This window comes from Eptesicus fuscus, chromosome 17 (genome assembly GCF_027574615.1).
Source record: "Eptesicus fuscus isolate TK198812 chromosome 17, DD_ASM_mEF_20220401, whole genome shotgun sequence".
Lineage (NCBI taxonomy): Eukaryota > Metazoa > Chordata > Mammalia > Chiroptera > Vespertilionidae > Eptesicus > Eptesicus fuscus.
The window spans coordinates 20,186,480-20,210,825 of record NC_072489.1 but is presented as its reverse complement, the minus strand read 5'-3'; the positions used below and the strand labels follow the sequence as shown (position 1 = coordinate 20,210,825).

At 40.3% G+C, this 24,346-nt stretch overlaps 1 protein-coding gene across 2 annotated transcripts; it reads left to right on the top strand.

Annotated features, from left to right (window-relative positions):
- Window positions 1–403: 403 nt before the first annotated feature.
- DDX21 (DExD-box helicase 21) lies at window positions 404–24,346 on the top strand. 2 transcript variants are annotated; one of them, XM_008145506.3, is made up of 15 exons: window positions 404–575; window positions 2,537–3,031; window positions 4,211–4,286; window positions 4,957–5,135; window positions 7,394–7,511; window positions 8,215–8,400; window positions 9,621–9,766; window positions 10,441–10,590; window positions 11,347–11,508; window positions 13,896–14,015; window positions 15,022–15,095; window positions 16,960–17,119; window positions 18,116–18,250; window positions 20,704–20,748; window positions 21,832–24,346. In XM_008145506.3, the coding sequence occupies exons 1-15, from the start codon at window positions 489–491 to the stop codon at window positions 22,099–22,101; spliced, it is 2,403 nt and encodes an 800-aa protein (XP_008143728.3). In that variant the 5' UTR covers window positions 404–488; the 3' UTR covers window positions 22,102–24,346. The 2 variants fall into 2 exon arrangements, with proteins under 2 accessions (XP_008143728.3, XP_054584637.1); XM_054728662.1 differs by lacking the exon at window positions 21,832–24,346 and adding an exon at window positions 21,792–21,809.

Genomic DNA, 24,346 nt, shown 5'->3' with positions numbered 1-24,346 from the left:
GCCTGCAGACTGAAGAGTCCTGAGTTCGATTCCAGTCAAGGGCACATGCCCAGGTTGTGGGCTTGACCCCCAGTAGGGGTTGTGCAGGAGGCAGCAGATCAATGATTCTCATCGATGTTTCACTCTCTTTCCCCTCTCCCTTCCTCTCTGAAATCAATAAAAATATATTTTTAAAATATATATTAAATAAAAATACAAAGCCAACCTTTGTGCTCCTTCCAGTTCTAGCCTACAGTAGGTACCTCCTAATCTAGGTGCCGCAAGCCATCAATTCCACACGCCCAGGCACTGAGCAGCTGGCGCCTGGAACCACCACGTGGGGCCCCGCCTCCCTGCTGTACTTTCACTGCTTCCGTGATCGTGTTCTCCTTCCGGGGGAAACGCTTTGCCACCGGAAGTGACGACAGCTGGGTGGACCAACGGGCTGGCGCTGCCTCTTCCTCTCCACGCGGTGAACGAGATCGGCAGGCCTACACAGCTCGTGCCGAATGATGCCGGGGAAACTCCTTAGTGACGCAGATTTGGAATCAGACGCGGCCATGGGAAAAGTGGAGATAGCGACAAAAACTGAGAAGGTACCACCGAGGGCGGAGGGACCTGGGGCACGGCCGGACGCCAGGCCGGGTGCGGGGAGGGGAGGGGTACGCCGGCCGGGAGCGCTGGGAGCGCGGCGCGGACCCGGCTTGTCAGGAGACCCGCGTGGGTCTCGGCCAAGGGGCGTCTGAGAGGAGCGTTTTCCGCGGGCGGTGGGCGCGCCGCCGCGCGGCGGGACTTCTGGCCCAGGCCGGGACAGATCGGAGCCGCGGCGAGGGCCAGGTGTCTGTCCCACGTGGTCCCGGAACTGGGGTGCCCCGCACCCGGTGCACAGAGTTGGAAGGTTAGGCCCCTACGTTTTGGCTCAAGCTCAGACCTGACTCCGGGCCAGTGCGTGCGCGGAGGGAATTGTAAGTCACGTCAAGGTAGGGACTGACGCTTTAAACTGGCGAGAATTTAGCCCACCTGCCCACGTGGGCGGCGTCCGCGGGGACGCTTTTCTCCTGAGGGAGGTCTAGTTGCCCGGTAAGCAGCCCTTAGAAACTAGTCCTGCAGTGCAGTTCCTCTTAACGTTTATTGACCAGAGCACCCGCCGGAATGCCAAGCCCTGTTGTGGTGCTCACTGCACACCATGTTTCTGAGAGTGGCCGGCAGAGTGCATTTCTCCTGTTACCTTGACAGCTGCCTGCCTCCTTGATGTCATTTATTTAGATAGTGATTGAATTGTGACTGAGCCCGAGATAAGGTCAGTGGGAACAAAGATTGTCCCAGAACTTGTATTGTATACGACTTAGGTCTTTTCTTGCCGTTTCCGGGTCTTTTTGATGGGGAGCTTTTACAACAGCAATATTCTGGCCTTGTAGGAAGCCGAGGGAGCACAGACGTGCCTCGCAGGTGGGGAGGACACTGCACTGCTGTACTTGCACTGCCTCAGTGATCGTGTTCAGTTGTGGGATGCTCAGATCAGGAGGGACGTGACCAAACTGTTCTATTCCAAAGGAGACCACGGGGATGGGAAATCCACTCTGATTTGGTAGAACCAAGGTGACTTATTTTATTCAGAGCTGAAGTCGTGGAGAGGGGGCGGGGGAACAGGCTGTTTTCCAGATGTCTGAAGGACGGTCATGTTGGATTACCCTCATCCAAGATTTGAGAGCAGAGGCCACACCTGAAGTTGTAGGGAGGCAGACTTCAGCCCTGTACTTCTGGGATTGTGCGGGGGCTCTGTGGGAGAGGTTTTAGCAGGCTACAGCAGCTGTCTTAATTGTGTTCAGTAATATTAAGTAATTAAGGTTTCAGTAATAGGAAACGTTGGAGAGGGTCAGACATTTCAGGTAGGAGCCATAGTCTGATTTGGTTTTGAGGTTTCACTCATTCTAGGACCTTGTAACTTGTGCTTCACCCCCACATCTTCTTTAAATTAGGTTCATCTTTTTTACACATGCGGTGATAGATTGTGAGTTTTTATAGCTTTTTGGTTCATGAAGTGTCTCTGTAAATTCATTTGCACTTGTGAGGTAGGCAAGGCAGATGTTATGAATCCTTGTTTTACCTGTACATGAATTCTAGGAAAGAAGAGTCTATATTCCACCCATGGATATATATATGGCCTTATTACTTTTATCAGAATTAAACTGTACTTTACGTGGTCACTTGCTATAGTGTATTCAGTTTAGAGCCTGTGGGAGCATCCCATGAGCCACCCCAAATGCTTTGTGAAAATTTGATTTTATGACTTGTTTGACCAACATGAATTGAGTAGTTAGTAAGAGGCATTCTCTTCCAAGCTAATAAATTTATTGCTATATGTTTATCTCCATATAGCTAATAGTACTAGAAAGCATACTGTTTGATTTTTGCCTTACTGCAAGGTGGAAGTACAAATGTTGAAAAATGCCCTCAAATTGTGTTCTTCATAATTGTGTAATCTTGGAGTAATCCTGAGTTGATGTATCAGATGCTTTGTGCAGTGTTTGTATTTTCTTTATTGATTTTTTTTTAGAAAAGTAGAAAAGAGAAGCCAAAATCTAATAAGACTGAAGCGGCAGCAGAAGAAAAGGAAGAAGCTATTTCCCCCAAAGCTAGAAAAGTTAAAAAGAAAGTAGAGCCTTCTGAGGTTGACATGAATTCTCCTAAATCCAAAAAGGCAAAAAAGAACGAGGAGCCATCTCAAGATGAAGTTAAACCCAAAAAGGCAAAAAAGAACGAGGAGCCATCTCAAGATGATGTGATTTCTCCTAAAATCAAAAGTGTAAAAAAAACAAAGGAGCCCGGGGAAAAGAAAGTTTCCTCTAAAACCAAAAAAGTAAAAAAAAATGAGGAGCCTTCTGAAGAAGAAGTGGATGCTCCTAAGCCCAAGAAGATGAAGAAAGAAAAGGAAATGAATGGAGAAATTGGGGAGAAAAGCCCCAAACTAAAGAATGGATTCTCTCATTCTGGACTTGACTCTAACTCCAGTGAAGCTGCCAGTGAAGAAAGTAACAGTGAGCTGGAGCAGGTAAGGTTTAGATATATATCATTTCAGATAAATAAGTAGGTAATCACTACATACTTAATAATGGGAGGAGATTTGATTTGTTAGCGCTTCATAGGTTCCATTGAGCCTAGAGTCAGAATGCCTCCTTGCAAGTAAGCAGATCTGTTTAAGTTTGGGGAAAATCTCTCCCGAAGCCCTCAGCTTATTTGCAAGTCAGAAATCAACAGGAGGGATGTAGTCATGCAAACAGACTCCCGATTCATTAAGAGTTTCACCAAATCCCTAAGTAGGATTGTAAGTCTCTGTTTAGGCTATTAACTAACTTGAGTTGAACAGGATGATTAAAATAAATCTGCTTGGAAGCTAATTCTGATAGCTTTCAGAATCTCAGGAAAGAAAAATCCTAATTTAATAAACAATTTTGTGTTTGTAGGTCATGATCAACATTTAAGAATTTTTTTGATTATTAAAAAATAATATGTGATGTAGAGAATTTAGGAAATATAGAAATTTATTTTTGAAAGTTGCCTTAGAATTTCTGCATTCAGTAATTCAGTGAATATTAAGCACTTTTCAGGTATAGAAGTAACCTGTTGATTTTGGTATTTCCTTGCTGTACTTTACATATGGAATTATTTTTTAAATCAGATTAGGATTTACTATATGCAGTATTGTATCCAGACTTTTCCACTTTTATATAAACATTTCCCCCACTTGTTAAATATTTAATTTAATTATTTATTGTTAAGTAAAAAGATTTAAATATTCTTAATAGTTACATAATCCATCACTTAAATTTGTAGAAATTCACATAATTATTGGGCATTTTATGTGCCCAATTTGTTGGGCATTCAGATTTTTACTATCAATGCCACTGTTTGGTCCTTATTTTCTGTGGATGTATGAGAGATGATGCTATGGAAAATGGCTAAGACCTGTGCAACCGTATAGTTGTTCAGAATGGCTATGGAATAGTTCTTAGTTGAGACTGATCCTGCCTTCATAGTATATGTATGGTATATATTTGCTACAGATTTTTCTTCTAGGATTTTATAGATTATTTCCTTTTCAGACCTTCATTTACTCATAAGGTTTTTGTGTCTTTTGGGTTAATTGAGAAAGATAATAGGTTCTTTGGTTTCTGTATTAACCTGTAGGGGTAAAGTTACTGATTTCTTTCTGTGGCCCTTTACTTGATAGGAAATACCTGTGGAACAAAAAGAAGGCGCTTTCTCTAATTTCCCCATATCTGAAGAAACTATTAAACTTCTCAAAGGTAATATTCTTAGAATATTATATACATTAGAACATATTATTTGGAAGCACGCCACTGTATTTGCTCAGAGGAAGTAGGACGTGTTCTTATATGCAGCCATATAATGAAGTAGATCTATATATTCAGTGTAGGACTACACTAGTGATGGTCTTTGTTGACTCTTAAACCGGTGGTTAACATTTATTCAGAAGCGTAATGACTGATAGTGCTGCTGCAATTAAACAGTTGATACCATGTTAATATATATATTTTTTTATCCTCTTCCACTTCTTGAGGTATCTCTAGGTTAATGATACCAGCCTGGCTTAGAATTCATCTTAGCAGTGTGCCTGTGAATGACCAGGTGGTCACAGATGCCCAGCTAGGTGTTTTCTGAACCAGGTGTTGCACAGTCTGCACTTGGCCTGCAAAGCATCTGATTCTCACTTTATACTGACCTGTGGATGACATTTCATGACAAGCAACTTAACTCTTAAAGTAATAAATATTTACTGTAATTCGGTGCTTTAAAGTATGTTGATATTTTTCAGTCAGATAGCTTCTTCACCACCAGCATATATCTGAACCTGATTTTGTAGATGTTGAGAAGGTAGATTTCCCCCCTCCCCCCCCCCCATGGTTGATATTTTAAGAACTGCAATGTCAGATAACATGGTTAATTTGTTTACAGCCCGTGGGGTGACCTTCCTGTTTCCTATACAAGCAAAAACATTTCACCATGTGTATAGTGGAAAAGATTTAATTGCACAGGCGCGGACGGGAACTGGGAAGACTTTCTCCTTTGCCATCCCTTTGATTGAGAAGCTTCTGGGGGAACTGCATGACCGGAAGAGAGGCCGTGCCCCTCAGGTAACTCAGACCTCAGGGGCTCCAAATGCGCACAGCAACATCTCTTGGGCATTGTTTACAACCCTACTGTTTTGTATTGGGTTCTCCTTAAAGCCTTTTTTGGGTATTTACTGTATCTGCAGGTAAACCTGGATAATTCTTTTATTTATTTTTTTAAAAGATATTTTGTTGATTTTTTATAGAGAGGAAGGGAGGGGGAGAGAGAGTTAGAAACATTGATGAGAGAGAAACATCAATCAGCTGCCTCCTGCACACCCACTACCGGGGATGTGCCCACAACCAAGGCACATGCCCTTGACCGGAATCGAACCTGGGACCCTTGAGTCCACAGGCCGACGCTCTATCCACTGAGCCAAACCGGTTAGGGCTGGATAATTCTTTTAAAGTGTTGGCCATAGCCCTGGTCAGGCAGCTCAGTTGATTGGAGCATCATCCCAATACACCGAGGTTGCAGGTTAGATCTCTGGTCAGGTCACATACAAGCAGCAACCAATGAAGGCATATACAAGTGAAACAATCCCCAATTCTCCTCCCCCTCCTTTCTCTGTCTCCTTTCCCAACTCTCCATCTCTCCCTCCCCCCTTTTCTCCCTTCCTCTCTCTTTCTAAAATCAATTAAAAATATCTTTTTATACTGTTGGCCACAAATCCTATATATTTAAATATTGTAATCCATCCCATGGTTGTGACCACCTGTATTATTTATTAATGTTCACAATGTTTCTTTCAAACTATTAGATTGTCCCTAGGGCTCACGGGTTTGGTCAAGTGTCTATATCATTTTTACTTGAAGTGGAGAAAGCATTTTTATATTTATTTATTTATTTTTAAAGACACGAGCATTTTTATTTATTGATTGCTTTTAGGGAGAGCTATATATATAGACAGAAACATCGATTTGTTGTTCCACTTGGTTATGCAATCATTGTTTGATTCTTATATGTGCCCTGACTGGGATTGAATCCACAACCTTGGCATATCAGGATAATGCTCTAAGCAACTGACCTACCTGGCCAGGGCAAGAAACTGTTTTTAGTAGCAATGCATGAATGGAAGGAGAGACACTCAGAGAGGTGAAGAGGCCAACCTCCTTACTTCACTAAAATGCCTGTGCGGTCACATTGGCTGGAGGTTCTTGTACCTGAATTTCTGGCCCCACCTCGCTTGTTTACTGGCCTTTTGTGACCACGCTTCCACCTCATTGATTTATTTGTTTACTGCTGTTAACAAGTACAGCAGTAAATGAATTATTCTGGCACCTAAAATACCATCTGGCACAATGTGAGTATTCAGTAAATATCTATCTGTTGGATGAATGTATTAGGTGGTTGTTCTTAAATCATAGTTGTGTCAGGTTGTTATCTTACTGGAGGATCTGTAGTGGTTTCCTGTTGTGTTTTCCTGCTGGATCAAAGTCAGGCTGCTCTAGGGTTCAAAGCCCCTCATCATGTTGGCGCTGCCTTAGGTTCAGGCCACAGGTTTTGGAGCCTGACTTTTTTATTTATTTTTATTTTTGTTAATCCTTGCCCGAGGATATTTTTTCATTGATTTTTTTAGGGAGAGTGGAAGATAGAGGGGAAAGACAAGAGAGAAACATTGATGTGAGAAAAGTACATCAATTGGTTGCCTCCTGCACGAGCCCTGACAAGGGCCCAGGCTGGGGAGGAGCCTGCAGCCACTGTACATGTCCTTGACCAGAATCAAACCTGGGACCCTTTGGTCCGCAGGCTGATGCTCTATTCACTGAACTAAACTAGCTATGGCTGGAGCCTGGCTCTTAATTTAAATCCAGGCTTGGCCTTCTCTTTGCCTTTGGTTTTAGAAGACTCTTGTGTATCATTGTAGGTATTACAGTACAATTATATGACATAATTATAGGTATTATAGGTCAATACCTTGTGAGAATTAAATGAGAATATTGCATATTAAGCATTTAGTCGAACCTGAGACACAGTAAAAGCACAAATACTAGCGAATGTTATTAGCAGTGTTACTCCTTGCTCAAGTTGTTCCTTTCCTGGCATGCTGTTAAGTACCAGCAGCTCCGTGAACATTGCCCCAGTGGCTCAGCCCGCTCCGTGCGGCCCTCCTGAGCACCATACCTTTGGTAACCACTTTTCTTCTGATTGGGGAGATCACAGTTGTTTCTTCTGAGTAGGTTTGTCAGAAACTATATTATCCTTCCACACACACAGCACCTTACAAAGCACATGTTTTGAAAATACTTGTTACGAATTAAATTTAGTTTTTTCTTTTCAGGTACTGGTTCTTACACCCACAAGGGAATTGGCAAATCAAGTAAGCAGAGACTTCAGCGACATCACAAAAAAGTTGTCAGTGGCTTGTTTTTATGGTGGAACTCCCTATGGAGGTCAAAGTAAGTAAATTCAAAAGTGAGGAAAGGAAAATGCCATTCATTGTTGGATGCCGTGGTTAGATCCAACCTTGGCATCCGGCTTTACCTAGTCCAATCTTCTGGTTGTTTCCTTTGTGGTTATTGTTTAAAGTTGGTTAATATCATGGTCCTGCCTGATGATGTGTCAAATCCTGTGTATCCTCCTTAGAACTTTTGTATTATCTGATTTTCTAAAGGCTGTAAAGGTATCTTACTGAACCCCAAGGACAGAGTCCAATTGGGCCCTTGGAACTAGAAACTCCGAATTGAAGGTTACTCCCCATCCCCTTTTTTTAATAATAGGTTTTTATTGTTTGATTTTATTTTATTTTATTTTTTGAGAGAGAGAGAGAGAGAGAGAGGAAGGGAGAGGGATAGAGAGATAGAAACATGGATGTGAGAGGAAAACAGCATCGATTGGGTTCCTCTTGCACATCCCCCACAGGGGATGGAGCCCACAACCTGGGCATGTGCCCTGACTTGGAATCGAACCCACCATCCTTCAGTGCAAGGGCCGATGCTCTAGCCACTGAACAAACTGGCCAGGGCATGTCTTGGTATCTTTATCATCAGTGCTTAGCACTTGTAGTTGGTAAAAATTTTAAAGTAAAAATATTTGATTGGTACCCCAGCCTAATAAAAGGACTTAAAAACCAAGCGTATCTTATCTTTATGTTCTCTATAGTTGAACGTATGCGGAATGGTATTGACATCCTGGTTGGGACGCCAGGTCGAATCAAAGACCACCTACAGAATGGCAAGCTAGAGCTCACCAAACTTAAGCATGTTGTCTTGGATGAAGTGGACCAGATGCTGGATATGGGGTTTGCTGATCAAGTAGAAGAGATTTTAAGTGTGGCATACAAGAAAGGTAAACCCCAAGTTCAAGGAATTGATAAAAGGGATAAGAAGTGTGGTGATTAAGTAGTTTTCTAAGAGTTAAATGAAGCTTTAGGAAATTGGGAGGTGACTTATTTTATTCAGGAAAACTTGAATTAAAAACAATTCATGATTTATCAGAAATGGGGGAAATTTGAGTAAGTAAAGAGGAGAATTTCATATCTACCAGTTTGGTGTACTTGACTTTTGGTACATTTCTTCCTGACTTTGTGCTATTGTATGTAAGTATGTGTGTGCATTACAATAACCTTACTGTGCATATACAGATTTGGCATAATAGTCCATGAAGTGGTTGTGCTGTGATTTAATTCCATCTATGTGTTTTAATTTTTAGATAATATAAATTATTCTGCTTACAAACATTTTTTGTGTGCAGATAGCTTCTTTTCACACCACAGTGTTTGGAATTAGTTTTTTAGGATAGATTTCCAGAAGTGAAATTACTGAGATGAATGGTATGAATGTTCATGCTCCTCAATAGTCATCATCAAGTTGCTCTCAAAAAGGGCTTTATGAGCTTACACTGCCATTTGAAATATATGAAAGTGCAATGAATTGGTGTCTTGTTTTTTAAAAAATCTTTATTGTTGAAAGTATTACATATGTCTTCTCCCCCACCTCCTCCCTCCCATTGACCTCTTCTAGTCTGCTCCCATATCCCACCCCAGGGTGTTTTTCACTTGGTAGGATTTGTTATATTGGACAGATTTTCCTTGTGGTTCATAAAGGCCAATGGTCAGAAAGCAAGTAAGTTTCGAGTGCTTTTGCTATTTCAAGGATTCTTTTTTTAAAAAATATTTTTTAATTGATCTCAGAGAGGAAGGGAGAGGGAGAGATAGAAACATAAATGATGAGAGAGAATCATTGATCGGCTGCCTCCTATAAGTCCCCCACTGGGGATTGAGCCCGAAACCCCGGGCATGTGCCCTTGACTGGAATCGAACCTGGGACCCTTCAGTTCACACGCCGTCGCTCTTTCCACTGAGCCAAACCAGCTAGGGCCATTTCAGAGATTCTTTAAATAAATTATTTAGGTAGTATTTGCCTATTGGTAACCTGTGTCTCTCATTTTTGTGTCTTAATGCCTGGCGTGGCCTAGTGGTTGCTGTATGGAGCCTAGAAGAATTGGGTTAGGTGGAATACTGTGTAGGTTTGTTTGGGTTATTCATACTAACTTTTTTACCCTCAAAGATTCGGAAGACAATCCCCAGACACTGCTTTTTTCTGCAACTTGCCCTCATTGGGTATATAATGTTGCTAAGAAATACATGAAGCCTACATATGAACAGGTGGACCTGATTGGTAAAAGGACTCAGAAAACAGCAATAACTGTGGAGGTAAATGATTCATTTAGTTGCTGGAATTAGTAATAAATTGTATATCATTTTTTCCTGTCTGATTTTGATAGTTTTAAGACTGGCAAACATTAACTTTTTCTAGATAAACACAAATCCATGTGAAAATCCAAGTAAAGACTTATATATGGTATCTGTGTTTTCTAAATTCATCTTCTGGTAGCTTGATTTCATAATTTTTTTGGAACCTAAATCTGTCTGAATTACCTAAACAGAAATTACCCCTAGACTTTAAACACTAGAGGGCAGAGGAGAAGCCTAGTGCTTTGTGTTGAAGCTGTGTTCAGCTTAGGGTCGGGTACCTACCTGAATTCATTTCACCCAAGGAGTAGACATGTAACTGACCACTGATTGCATTTTTAAGTGGATGAAAGGGCAAAACATAGAAACGTTTCTCTTGTTATTTGGTTTCCTGAAGGACTCTAAATGGTATTTCTTTTCCTACATTTTCATGGTTACGTCAGAAAGTAAAGAAGCCAGATGCTCTTTGGAGAAATGGAAGGAGCTCTCTGCTTTCATGGTTTAGTTTTTTCTCTAAACGGTGGTATAGTCTGCTCTAGGTGGGCTTAATTCTGCTTCTGGTACCTTAGTGGTGAGCAGGTGATTTCAGGTTCCAGGTATGTTTATGAAATTGATCTTTTTTCCCCTCCTTTAAGCATCTGGCTATCAAGTGCCACTGGACTCAAAGAGCAGCAGTTATTGGGGATGTGATCCGGGTGTACAGTGGTTTTCGTGGGCGCACTATTATCTTCTGTGAAACCAAGAAAGAAGCCCAGGAGTTGTCTCAGAATACGTCCATGAAGCAGGTTGGTCCTTCCTCTCCTTTTCCTTTAGGGAGGAAGCATTTTTATTTTTTATATTTTTACTAGAGGCCCAATGCACAAAATTCGTGCAAGTGGCTCGGCCCTCACAGCCTCTTGCAGCCCCAGCCGGCCCTCGCAGCCCCTCATAGCCTCGGCCAGCCCTCTCAGCCCTGGGTCTAATTGGTCTAATTAGCATATTAGCTGTTTGGTCTAATTAGCATATTAGCATATTAGCTCTTTATTATATAAGATTGATTTCAGAGAGGAAGGGAAAGGGAGAGAGAGATAGAAATATCAGTGATGAGAGAGAATCATTGATTGGCTGCCTCCTGCACAAACCATACTGGGGATTGAGGCCACAACCTGGGGATATGCTCACGGAATTTAACCGTGACCTAGTTTACAGGTCGATGTTCAACCACTGAGCTACGCCAACTGGGCTGACAAATCATCTTTTAGTTAATAGAGTATACATGTTAGAGCTCACCTCATCTGTCAGTCTCATCTCAGAGATGAGGAAAAGGTGGCTTAAACCCAAGGTTACACCAGCTAATAGATTTGATCACTCTTATCTGGTGTTCTGTATCTTGTAAGTATAGGAGGGTGCATTTGAATTAATGACCAAAGATTGGAAATAGTTTTGAATCTTGTCTATTTTCAGTAGAAGTAGCACCAAAATATGAATCTCTTTGATAGGCCTCATTGGTGATGTATGTATTGTTGGATCTGGATCCTTATGCTAGCTTATTTCTTTGGCAGGATGCCCAGTCATTACACGGAGACATCCCACAGAAGCAAAGGGAAATCACCCTGAAAGGTTTTAGAAATGGTGATTTTGGCGTTATGGTTGCAACCAACGTTGCTGCACGTGGATTAGACATCCCTGAGGTTGACCTGGTTATACAAAGTTCTCCACCAAAGGTAAGTGTTTTATATTTCTATTTTGTTGTTTCTTTTGGGTACCGAAATGGAAGTTGTGTCGTTTACTTTCACTTGATTAATAATAGCCGTGTCTTGAGTGCTAGGGGTGATTTTAATTTATTGTGAGGCTCTCCCCTCAGAACTGAGAGTTGAGTGCAAGTGTGATCACTGGCCAGAGTTAGGAAACATAATTTCTGGTTAGAGGGTCAGTCCTGGAAGGCTACGTGGAGGTAGTGCAGTTTTGAACTGGGCTTTTGAACATGGGTAGGACTTAGATGGGGCGGGGGTTGGATGGATAAATTCATGAGCTAGAAGATAGAGAAGGGAGAAGAAGCTTGCAGCTTCCATGGTTAAAATGCTGGGTTTTGGGGGAGATTAGAACCTCTTAGGGAGGGCCCTGAAGCATAATTTACATGGCGTGGACAGTACTTGACATTAATAAAAGATGGTCTGAAGGAGCCTGTTACTATCATATCCCTTCACCTCCCCTCAAACTGGCAAATCCCTCAGGATTAAAGGATGGAAAAAATACCTGATTACTGTGATCAAAAGTCATCAATTCTTATAAAGGAAGTCTCGTAATTGTGTGGCATAGATATTGTTTAAATGAGCCTGCAGATCTGTGCTGTCCAATATGGTAGCCACAGCCAGTGGGGTTGTTGAATACACTTGAAATGCACCTGGTCTGACGTGTGCTATAAGTGTAAAAAAACAGGTTGGAATGTTTTTTATTTTATTTTATTTTTAATTTTTTTTTTTAAATATATTTTATTGATTTTTTACAGAGAGGGATAGAGAGTTAGAAACATCGATGAGAGAGAAACACCAATTAGCTGCCTCCTGCACACCTCCTACTGGGGATGTGCCCGCAACCGAGGTACATGCCCTTGACCGGAATCGAACCTGGGACCCTTGAGTCCGCAGGCCGACACTCTATCCACTGAGCCAAACCGGTTTCGGCTATTTTATTTTATTTTTTTAAAAATATATATTTTATTGATTTTTTACAGAGAGGAAGAGAGAGGGATAGAGAGTCAGAAACATCGATGAGAGAGAAACATTGATCAGCTGCCTCCTGCATACCCCCTACTGGGGATGTGCCCGCAACCAAGGCACATGCCTCCGACCGGAATCGAACCTGGGACCCTTGAGTCCGCAGACCGACGCTCTATCCACTGAGCCAAACCGGTTTCGGCAATTTTAAACTCTTTATTATATGCACTGGATTTTGAAGACCGGAAAAAAGAATACAAAATATCTATCTCATTTTGATAACTTGTTTTAAATAGGTAGCATATTGAAGTGATAAAACTTTTGGGTATATCGAGTTAAAATATTAAAATTAATTTAAACTTTTAATTTTTACTTTTTAGTGTGGTTACTAGAAAATTGCAGATTGAAATTACATACGGCTCTGTTGGACAGCACTATTTGGACAGTGCTTTGTGCAGACTTGTCCCTGGGACAAGGACCATTGTTCTAGAGGTTTTGCAAAATTGTCACAGTACTTTAATATTTTAAAAATTGATTTTAGATGGAGAGAAGGAGGAGGAGAGAGAAACATTGATTGGCTGTTCTACCTATTCATGGTTGCTTCATTTTTTAATATATTTTTTTCTCAGAATGCTTCATGAATGCATACACACACACACACATTTTTAATTGACTTTTAGAGAGAAAAACATTGATCAGCTGCCTCCTGCATGCTTTCTACGGGGGATCCAGCCCATAATCCGGGCATGTGCCCCAACAGAATTGAACCAGCAACCTTGGTTCATGGTTCAAAGTCCAATAACAGCCACACAGGTCGGGCTTTTGGTTGCTTCTTATATGTTCCCTGACTGGGGATTGCACCCACAACCTTGGCATGTTGGGGTTCTGTTTAACCAACTGAGCTTCCTGGTCAGGGGGCTTTAAATTATTATTTGTTTAATTGGCTTTATTGGGATGACATTAGTTATTAAAATTTCATAGGTTTCAGGGGTACAATTCTATAATACATCATCTGTATATTGTATGTTCACCTCCCAAGTCAAGCCTTCTTCCATCACCAATTATCCCCTCTGTCCCTCTCCTCCCCCATTTCCCTCTGGTACTATTGTCTGAGGGTTTTTTTTGTTTTTGTTTTCCTTAATCCCTTCACCTTTTTCACCCACTCCCCCTCCACCCTCCCCTGTGACAGCTGTCAGTCTGTTTCTCTGTATCTAAGAGTCTGTTCCTGTTTTGTTTGTTAGCTTATTTTGATAATACTTGAATATAAATTGAAATGCTAAGGAACCTCTTCCCTCATACCCCCGGCATATTTATTTCCACTCTTGGCTCTGTGTAGACTGCTCAGGTCCTTGTCTCTCTTTTTGTTGTGTCACTCATGTATTTTACTTCAATAGGATGTGGAGTCCTACATTCATCGTTCTGGGCGAACAGGTAGAGCTGGAAGGACTGGGGTTTGCATCTGCTTTTATCAGCACAAGGAAGAATATCAGTTAGCGCAAGTGGAGCAAAAAGCGGTAAAACTATGTTCTTAGCTTTTTATTCAACAAATGTTGAGTTCTAAAGTCGGCCTTTGGTTTCTTTACTCAGTTTTTATTAACTTGAAATTAGTTGTATTTCCAGTGTGTGGCCATGACTCAAAGTTTGTTACATATTTTATACATTGTCCTACAATATAAGGCCCATTTTGAAATAACTTTGTATTTGAAAGCAGAGGTTTTGTTTTCATATTTAACAATTATAATGGGTGTTTTATGTCAGAAAGGCAGTTTTCAGACAATGAGAACACATCAGAAATATTTAAGGATAGAGTAGGGGGTTGTAGGAGTGCTTCTGTACGGAAATTGGTACTTCCTCCTCCAGGGTGGACTGCTCTTAATTTCTCACTTACAAAGGAAAACGGGGTGGTGGGGCAGGGGAGACTGGCAGTGCCAAAAGCAGGCAAACGCTGCCTGGCGGTTGATCTTGGTTGACAGTGATAAGTTGACAATGTACCCCTGATAGAATGTGATGAGGCAGCTTTCACCTCTGGTCTTCTTTCCCAAAAACCCATAACCCCCATCTAAGCATGTGAAAAATTTCAGATAGCCAAATTGAGGGACAGTCTGCAAAATACATGGTCAGTATTCCTTAAAACTGTCCAGGTCATGAACAACAAGGAAACATAAACTGCCATGGATCAGAGGAGACTAAAAGACATGATGATTCGATGTGATGTAGTTTCCTAGATTGGATATTGGAACAGGGAAAGAATATTAACAGAAAAACTAGTGAAATTCTAATGAACTCTGGAGTTAATAGTAAAGCAGCAATTGGGTTTCTTAGTTGGGATAAATGTACCACAGTAATAACAATAAGAAAACTTGGTGCATGATATATAGGAACTCTTTGTAAATCTAAAACCATTCTCAAAAAGTTTTTCTTATAAATATGTAATAATATGTTTGGTAAATATAAAAGATTAGAGGATTACTAATCTCAAAGGCCATGTTGTGTATTAAACTATAGTTCATTTTCTTGTAGGGAATTAAATTTAAACGAATAGGTGTTCCTTCTGCAACAGAGATAATAAAAGCTTCCAGCAAAGATGCCATCAGGTATGTTCCCTGCCACTGCTGTGGGGATCGAGCTCGAAACTCAGGCATGTGCCTGACCGGGAATTGAACCAGCAACCTCTCAGTGCACAGGACAATGCTCAACCAACTGAGCCACACCTGCCAGGGCACGTGACATGCTTTTTTAAAAAATAGACAGGGGCCCCTGGCTGGTGTGGCTCAGTTGGTTAGAGTATCATCCCATATACTGAAAGATCACAGGTTCAGTCACTGGTCAGGGTGCATATGGGAGGCAACTGATTGATGTTTCTCTCTAACTCTCTCTCTAAAACCAATAAAAAGCATAAGCTGTGGCCAGTGTGGCTCAGTTGGTTGGATTGTCATCTTGTATACCAAGAGGTGTGGTGGGTTCAATTTCTGGTCAGGGCTGTGCAGGAGGCAGCTGATTAATGTTTCTCTCTCTCTTCCTCTCCCTGAAATCAATTTTTAAAAAAATAAGAGGAGTTCATGATAAAAGAAATGCTAGATATTAGCACATTAATAGCTTGGGAAAGTTCTGCAAATGAAAAGAATTTAACTCTGCATTTTTCAAATGTATTTTTAGCATGTCTTTCTTTAAACATTCTACAAGCAGGGTTTCTTATGACACCAGTTAAGGAAATTTGGGGTGAGGTGGTCAGGAAGGGGAAAAGAGACCAAGTGGTGGTGGTGGTGTATGAGAGATGGGCTTGAGCGGGGCAGGCCTGCCAGATGAGGCTGCCTCACGTAGCCCATTCGTCTTTGTGGATGATCTCTTTCAAATTTGAGATGTGACATTTAATATCACAAAGATAGATGTATAGTCTCATGAAGGCATGTGTCATTTTTAACTTGATTTGAGTCTTTTTTTTCCTTTTATTTCAGAATGGAAATAGTTGGAGTATTTTCTGATTCTAAAGATAACACATACTTTATTGATGCATGTTTTAAAATTGTTAAATTTTTCTTATAACACTGTGATGAACATCTTAATATCTTACTATTTTTTTTAGGATAAGACATTTTGTTTTGGTGGTTAGAACTAGATAAAATCAAAGGAATGAATTTATTACCACAGAAGTGTGATGATTACATACTTTGCATCAAAATGATGTGTTAGAATATGAAAGATCTCATTAGAAAGTTGCTGATTTAGCCCGGCAGGTGTTGCACAGTGGTTGAGCATTGGCCCGTGAACCAGGGGGTCACAGTTTGATTCTTGGTCAGGGCACATGCATGGGTTGTGGGCTGGATCCTCAGTATGAGGCTTGCAGGAGGCAGTCGATAGATGTTTCTCTCTCATCGATGTTTCTATCTTGATCCCTCTCTCTAAAATCATATATATATACTAGTAGCCCATTTGCAGGAAGAATCCTGCAAGCGGCCACTGCGGCTGAGTGTGCTGCTGCTGCTGCCGCCGCCATTGCAGCTGCCGCGCCTGCACCCAAGCGCCACTGCAGCCCGTCCCGCCCCACCCCGCCCGGGCTTTCCCTCTGGCAGCCACCTTGCTTTCTGCTTTTCCTCCCTCTTCTAAGTTGTCGTCAGTCTTCACTCCTCCCTCCCTCAGTGTATGCAAATTAACCGCCATCTTTGTTGGGTAATTTGCATACTTGCCCTATTTGGCTGGTGGGTGTGGCTTTGGCTGGTGGGCGTGGTTTGGGCATAGTGAAGGTGTGGTCAATTTGCATATTACTATTTTATTAGGTAGGATAAAGTTACTTGAGATGTCTTGAAAATGAAATCTGTCAGGCAGGTACAGCGTGGAGGGTGTCAATAGGGAAAAAAGGGAGACATTTGTAATACTTTTGACAATAAAGACACATTAAGAAAATGAAATCTGTCCACTTCTATCCTTCTCCTAACGAATATATTCTCAATCAAATGATAGGTTTTTGGATTCTGTTCCTCCCACTGCTATCAGTCACTTTAAGCAGTCAGCAGAGAAACTGATAGAGGAGAAGGGAGCCGTGGAAGCCCTGGCGGCAGCACTGGCCCATATTTCAGGGGCCACATCTGTAGACCAGCGCTCCTTGATCAACTCAGAGGCGGTAAGCGTTCCCGTCAAATAGCTGATGCTTTATAATTGGGAGTTTGGGCGGGATTTGAAAGTGTTCCATTGAAACTTCCCAATTGTTTCATTGCTTCTCGGCCTTTTGGCTAAGATCAAGTGTGAACTTTCCAATTGTTTCAACTTTTTATTTATTTTTCAATTACAGTTAATATTCAATTTATTTTGTATTAGTTTCAGATGTACAGCATAGCAGTTAGTCCTATGGTCACAAAGTATTCCCCCTAGTAATTCAAGTACCCATCTGACATCATACATAGTTTTTTCAATGTTGGTGACTACCCCAGTTGTTTTAACTTTTGCTTGAAGGCAGATGTATATAAACAAATCCATCGAGACATAAAGTAGATTAGTGGTTGCCAGTGTCCCTGAAAAAGGAGGAAATGGCAGTGACTGCTAATGGGCATAGGGATTCTTTTTAGGGTGATGAAATGTTCTGGAATTTTAGAGTGTTGATGTTTGCAAATTTTGTGAACTTACTAAAACCCCCTGAATTGTACGCTTTAAAATGGTGAGTTTTGTGGTTATGTGAATTATATCTCAAAATTTTAAATTCCTAAAATATACACACACATATAAATGTGCATAATACATTTGTCCAGCATACCTAGAAACGTTAGAAGGTGTATGCTTTTCGGTTTCTTTTTTAAAATTTTGAGGTAACTATAGGTTCACAGGTTGTTGTAAGAGATAATATAGTGAGATCCCTGTACACTTTGCCCAGTTTCTCCCAGTGTTAACAGTTTGCAAAACTTGAATACCACAATGGGGTTATTGACTTCGGCACAATCCACCAATCTATTCAGAGTTCCTCAGTTTTACTTGTACTTATTTGTGTGGTTAGTGGGAGGTGGAAGGCGGTAGGTATATCCTTTTAGGGAGAACTCTTCCAGAAATATTTTAGAAACATGAGGGCAGGTGTTTATCAGTTAGGTTTGTTTTTAAGACTTTAATTTTGTTCCCCTTTCCTCCATAGGGCTTTGTGACCATGATCTTGAAGTGCTCAATTGAAATGCCAAACATTAGTTATGCTTGGAAAGAACTTAAAGAGCAACTGGGTGAGGATATTGATTCCAAAGTGAAGGGAATGGTCTTTCTCAAAGGAAAGGAGGTAAGGAAGGCTGGGACCTCTGTTGTGACCTTGCTTTGGTTCACGGCTTTATGCGGCAATAAAGCACTGTACGGGGGTTTCTCCCTGTTCTCGGGGATGCTGCATATTTTCACTCTCTAGTTTTCTCTGGGCAGTGCCATCCATGACCCTCAGTTCCACTTAGTCACAGACATCTATCCCATCTGTGTATCTATCCTGAACCACCTGCCTCCAGTGCTGGACTTGAAGATCCAGCTGCTTCCCTGACAGCTCCACTCAGATGGAGTTTATTATTAAGCAACTTAAAACAAATATTTAAAATTGAATTCTTTAATTCACATTCAAAATTTAAAATCTTGCCTCCCACAATTGGTGTTCTTTCTTCTGAGTCCTGCTCTCAGTTAATGACACAGATCAGCACAGCAATTCTCAAACATTTTGGTCTCATGACCCCTTTACATTCTTAATAAATGTTGGGGACACTGAAAAGCTTTTGTTCATATGGGTTATATCTAGTGCTGTTTTCCATATTAAAATTAAAACTGGGACTCTAAAACAAGAATATCATGTTCATTTAGTCATCAGAGCAACATCACATGTCATGTGGGGTCTGGGAAACTCTACTGTACCCTTGTAAAAGAAAGGGTGAAAAGGGCAGATAACATTTCAGTATTCTTATGAAAATAAAATAATTTTGACTTTGTGGAACCCCCTAACGATCTCAGGTTTCCAGGGGTACATGGACTATACTTGGCCTGGTAAACCAAATGAGGTTTATTTTCAACTCATTTCATGTCAGACCATGTTGGTTATCTCTTAACTCCACATAATGTGTAGAATAAAGTCCCAACTTTCCCATGGAGGAAAAGATCCTTTATGAGCTGGCTCCTGCCCCCATTACTAACTTCATCTCTGCCTCCTCACCACCAGCACCCTCCTCTACTCCAGCAATGCCAAGTACACCTTGTTTTTTCTCATCCTACATGCATGCTGAACCCACTGTTTATAATATTTCTTTCTTCATGGTGTTCTTTGTGACTTGGCTTAGCTCTAAGTCTCCCTGTGAAGCTTTCCCTGGCCATACAGCAGAGTTGGGGGCATCTGTATCTGTCTTGCAGAGTTCTTAGGGCATACCTTTATTCAGGTAAACTTTACTTGCTGTGCTTGCTGGCTGAGAGCCTCGAGAACAGTATAACCTACTCAAGGGCAACGACTGTTTTCTAGTTCTCTCTATACCTAGTGAGAGCCTGTCATTGAATACTTAGTAAACATGTAAATGAACATTCCCACAAATGGCAAAGTCCATCAGTACCTGATGCTACCTGTGTTTATAAGTGGGTAAATTGTTGGGTAGAAGGGCTGTTCCTCATAAAATGTTGGAATTACAAACAACCAGTGGGGAGGGATGCCTGTGTCAGTTGCAGGGGTAGTTTGAATATAGTATAAAAATGGGTACCAAGACACAGGACTTAATTGGAGGTAATGTCTAATTATTATCAAATATAGTGTTCTGTGTTTAATTTTTTAGAAAACTTCATAGGAGGCTGAATTATAAAAAACTGGATTAACCATACGTCATTTATTTTTCTGCTTTTAGTTAGGCCATCTTGAATAGTTGACACTCTTTCTGATGAAAGGCAGTGTATTTCAGTGGTTTTAGACCAGAGGTTTTGGAGCCATACTGACCAGAGTTTTCAGACCTACTCTATTTACCCGCTGTGGGGCCCTAGACCAGTTAGCCTGTCCAATCTTCTGTTTCCTCAGCCATAGATGTGGCTAATAGTTACTTGAGGATAAGCACAGTGCAGTAGCCAAGAATGATCTCTACTCAGTTCTAAATAGTTTTTGAATCGTGTGTGTGTGTGTGTGTGTGTGTGTGTGTGTATGTGTGTGTGTGTGTATATGTGTGTGTGTATATATATGTGTGTGTGTATTCCTAGCTTTTTGCTATTGTGCTTTGGGAGGTACAGTGTGTTGGTCTTGGTCTAAAGTTTACCTAAAATCAATACTTTTTTTGACTTGATAATGACAAATTTATTACTTTTCATGGCTTCATTTCTGTGGACACTTACAAGAAAAAAGTCTAGTACACTCCAAACTCTATGCATTTAAAATTTTTTTCATGCATTTACAATTTCTTACTTAGGTACATAATATTTATTCCTTCCACAGTTTCCCTCCATTTTTATCTTAGTAACAAAGAAGAAATATGAAAAGTTATAAAGAGATAATAAAAATGAAAATAAAGGACACAAGAAGCATTTGAGAACATTATTGATGGCCAAAAAAAGGCCATTTATAAACAGCATTTGCTGGTTATACAATTTTTAAATATCTTAATGCGAAATGTGGTATTCCTGTTTTTTAAATATCTTTTTTAATAAAACAATACCTGGTCATTTGGTGTATTACTTAATGTGCATGTTATAATTCAGGTCAAAGGCTGGATTAACTGCATTTGTTTTGATTTCTAGGGTGTTTGCTTTGATGTCCGTACTGAAGCAGTCACAGAAATACAGGTATTCTTTTTCTTGGATTTTGAAGTTAACATATCTAAATTGTAGAATGTTTGTTATTGAAAATACAGAATAATAGAAAGGAAACAACAGCTCTAGCCCCTTCACTAAAAGACATTTAAGAATTTTAGGATTTTTCTTTCCTAACATTTTATTTTGATACATTTTCTTGGTCAGCTTGCCTGTTTTCTTTTCTACAGAGCATATCCAGACTCCTCCCCGCCCCTATATATGTTACATGAGGTTTACATAAACATTTTAAAAAATATATATTTTATTGATTTTTTACAGAGAGGGATAGAGAGTTAGAAACATCGATGAGAGAGAAACACCGATCAGCTGCCTCCTGCACACTTCCTACTGGGTATGTGCCCGTAACCAAGGTACATGACCTTGACCGGTATCAAACCTGGGACCCTTGAGTCTGCAGGCTGACGCTCTATCCGCTGAGCCAAACCGATTAGGGCTACATAAACATTTTTAATTGCTTTATCTTTCTTTATTCACTACTGCTGTGAGAAACATGTTTGTACAAAATATATTTATGTTTTACTGCCTGACAGCTTTGGATACCTATAGTAATTGAATTGAATAAATGATACTGTGATGATGCTATACTATGAGGCTACTTCTCTCTTTTTTAAAAAAAAAAATATATTTTTATTGATTTCAGAAAGAAAGGAGAGGGAGAGAAAGATAGAAACATCAATGTTTGAATCATTGATCAGCTGCCTCTTGCATGCCCCCTACTGGGGATCAAGCCCGCAACCTGGGCATGTGCTTTGACCGGGCATCGAACCATTACCTCCTGGTTCTTAGGTTGATGCTCAACCACTGAGCCTTGCTGGCCAGGCTATGAGGGTACTTTTTATAGTGAAAGTTATTTTCCACCCTCAGTGACTCTGGCTTTTGGGCCATGAAGGTTAGTATTTTTGACCAGTGACCTTTTCAGCACTTAGGTTATCAGTCTAGTTTTTCTCTTTGAGAAAGGGCAAAAAATTTTTTCTCGTAAATGTTTTTCTCGTGTCTTTTTAAACCAAATTCAGTAAAAATAAAAGAGGAAAAAACAAAAGCATCTCTCAACAGGAAAAATGGCATGATTCCCGGCGCTGGCAACTCTCTGTGGCCACGGAGCAACCGGAGCTGGAAGGACCACGGGAAGGATTCCGAAGCTTCAGGGGACAGCGGGAAGGCAATCGAGGCTTTAGGGGACAGCGGGACGGAAGCAGAAACTTCAGGGGACAGCGGGACGGAAATAGAAACTTCAGAGGACAGCGATCAGGAGGTGGCAACAGAAATAACAGATTCCAAAACAAAGGCCAGAAACGGAGTTTTAATAAAGCATTCGGTAATTGAAGTAGACGATTTATATGGCAAAACAGAACTATGTTTGGCAACATGGAACTGAACTTTTTTTTTTCCATACAAAGTTAAAAATACATTGTGCTTCCTTCCTGACCACTTACTTGCCTTGGCCCATCTCTTCCAGAGAAATAAGCTTCATTTAAATCACTTCATCTGATGATTGCCATTTATAACTTTATTGCCACTTCTGTATCAGGTTTTCCTTTTGAAAAGGTATATGAATTCATTGCATTTTTATTCCAATGCATTTTTTATATAAGATAAAGTCAAGTATGTATCTGCCTATACTTTTAAGTTGACCAGTCTTTATACTTAAAAGTATCTCTGAATAGTGTTCCTCCCTAAGTACCTATGCAGAATGCAGCAGTCTCTGAGAAGCACTTTGTTCTGTAATTAGCATTCCTCAGCCACCTCCTAACGATTCCTCATGTGATCCTATAACACGTCTTCTGAGAATACTGAGCAATGTTTTGAAGCAAGATTTCAAACTGAGCTTGGATGTAATAAAGTTTATGCCAGCCTATGCTATAGATTTGGAGGCTAGTGATACATATGGTAGGAGACAATATGTGGATTAGCCATCATTTTGTGCATTTTGATACATTTTTAGCTTCTCAATATAGGGTGATTTGTGCTTCAGTGAATTCTTCATAGATTTTATACATCTATATAACTCTATATATAACAAAATGTTTTTAATAGAGAGCAAATGTCTCTAAGGAATTCTAAATGTATGAGATGGCTCCATAACTTTCTTCATAAGTAAGGAGGCTGGGTAAATGGGGCTTGATGATAATGTATTACACTTCCTGTTTACCAAGAAGGAGTTAAGGGAATAGGGGGCAGAGATTTGCATTGCTGAAAAATCAAAACAAAACAAAACCACTGAAAATATTTTTCATATGCAAGAAGGAAACACCTGTTAAGAGCAAAGAGAAGAACAAGTGAAGAAAAAATATCTTTAATTGGTAGAAACTTAATGGTTATTAATGTCTCTGGCGGTTAATGTTTAATGTGCAAACTGGAATTTTTAGGTAGAATGATCTGGGTTAGTTTCTCAAAAAAGCCTATTCCTATAGCCACAGTATAGGAATCTTTATTAAACTGCTATTCCATTGGGAGGTTTTAAAGACAGACTATATGATTATTTTAAGTTGTTGCTTTGAGGGAATTGGAGAACTTGTTATAGCCTCTGGCCAGATAGTTAACTGAGTTCTCAAGTATTACTTCTCTGAGAAACCTTCTGCATGGTCCAGGAGCTTAAGAATGGCATTGTCTTCTCGCCTTAATTCCTAGAAATTCTGTACTGGGAATCTCAGGGAATAAACTGATGGGAGAAGTTAAACTGCATGGCCTATTTTGTTTTCATTTAATTATTTTGAATAACTGAAATCTTTCTAGGACCTGGTTTTTCTCACTTAGTGTCTTTTATCTATCTGCCTTTTACTTGATCACCTTGCAATAAGGGGCTCAGATAGCCACTCACCCCTGATTCTCGAGGCTGTGTCCTTTTTCTGTTTGGGCTTCAGTTCCGTCTTCGAATCCTGACCGGATGTTTCTCAGTTCTCAGAAATTTTCTTGGCTTTTATTTCTTGATCCACTTGTCAGTGTTGCCACTTTTCCTCCTGTTCCTCGTGGCTACCTGTCAAGCCACAGGAATTTAGGGGAAGGTGTTTGGTGACCGAATTCATGTGCCTTGTGGATTATAATTAATAAGAAATAAAACATTTCACAGTTTAGATAGAAATGGGTACTTTATCAAGCAGATTAAAAGGACATAGTACTTGTTCTTTATTAAAACCTTGATGTGCATTAGCCTAAAGAAAAATAATCAAACCTAAATCAAGAATAAGGGGAACATTATTGGATATTTCACTTTACACAACTTAATTTTAAGGAAAACATGGCTATGGCTGTTTCAGTAAATGAAGCTAAAGTCTCTTCTGGATCCTAGAATTAAAACTATATTTATAAATGTGTACTAGTGATTCAGCTACTGCTCGGTTGAAATGGGCTTTTGCGTTAGCCTGGGGAATGTTACCACTTTTACTATTTTCTACAGAGAAAATATTTTCCAATTTATGAACTCAACGAACTTTTAAAATCCAGCCCATTTTTACATTGGTGTTTTCTATGCAGTGGTTTCTTTACAATTGTACATAAGATATTTTTACTATAAAATTGTGTTAATGTATAAAATATTGCTTTATGCCATAATAAAGGTATTAGCACTGTT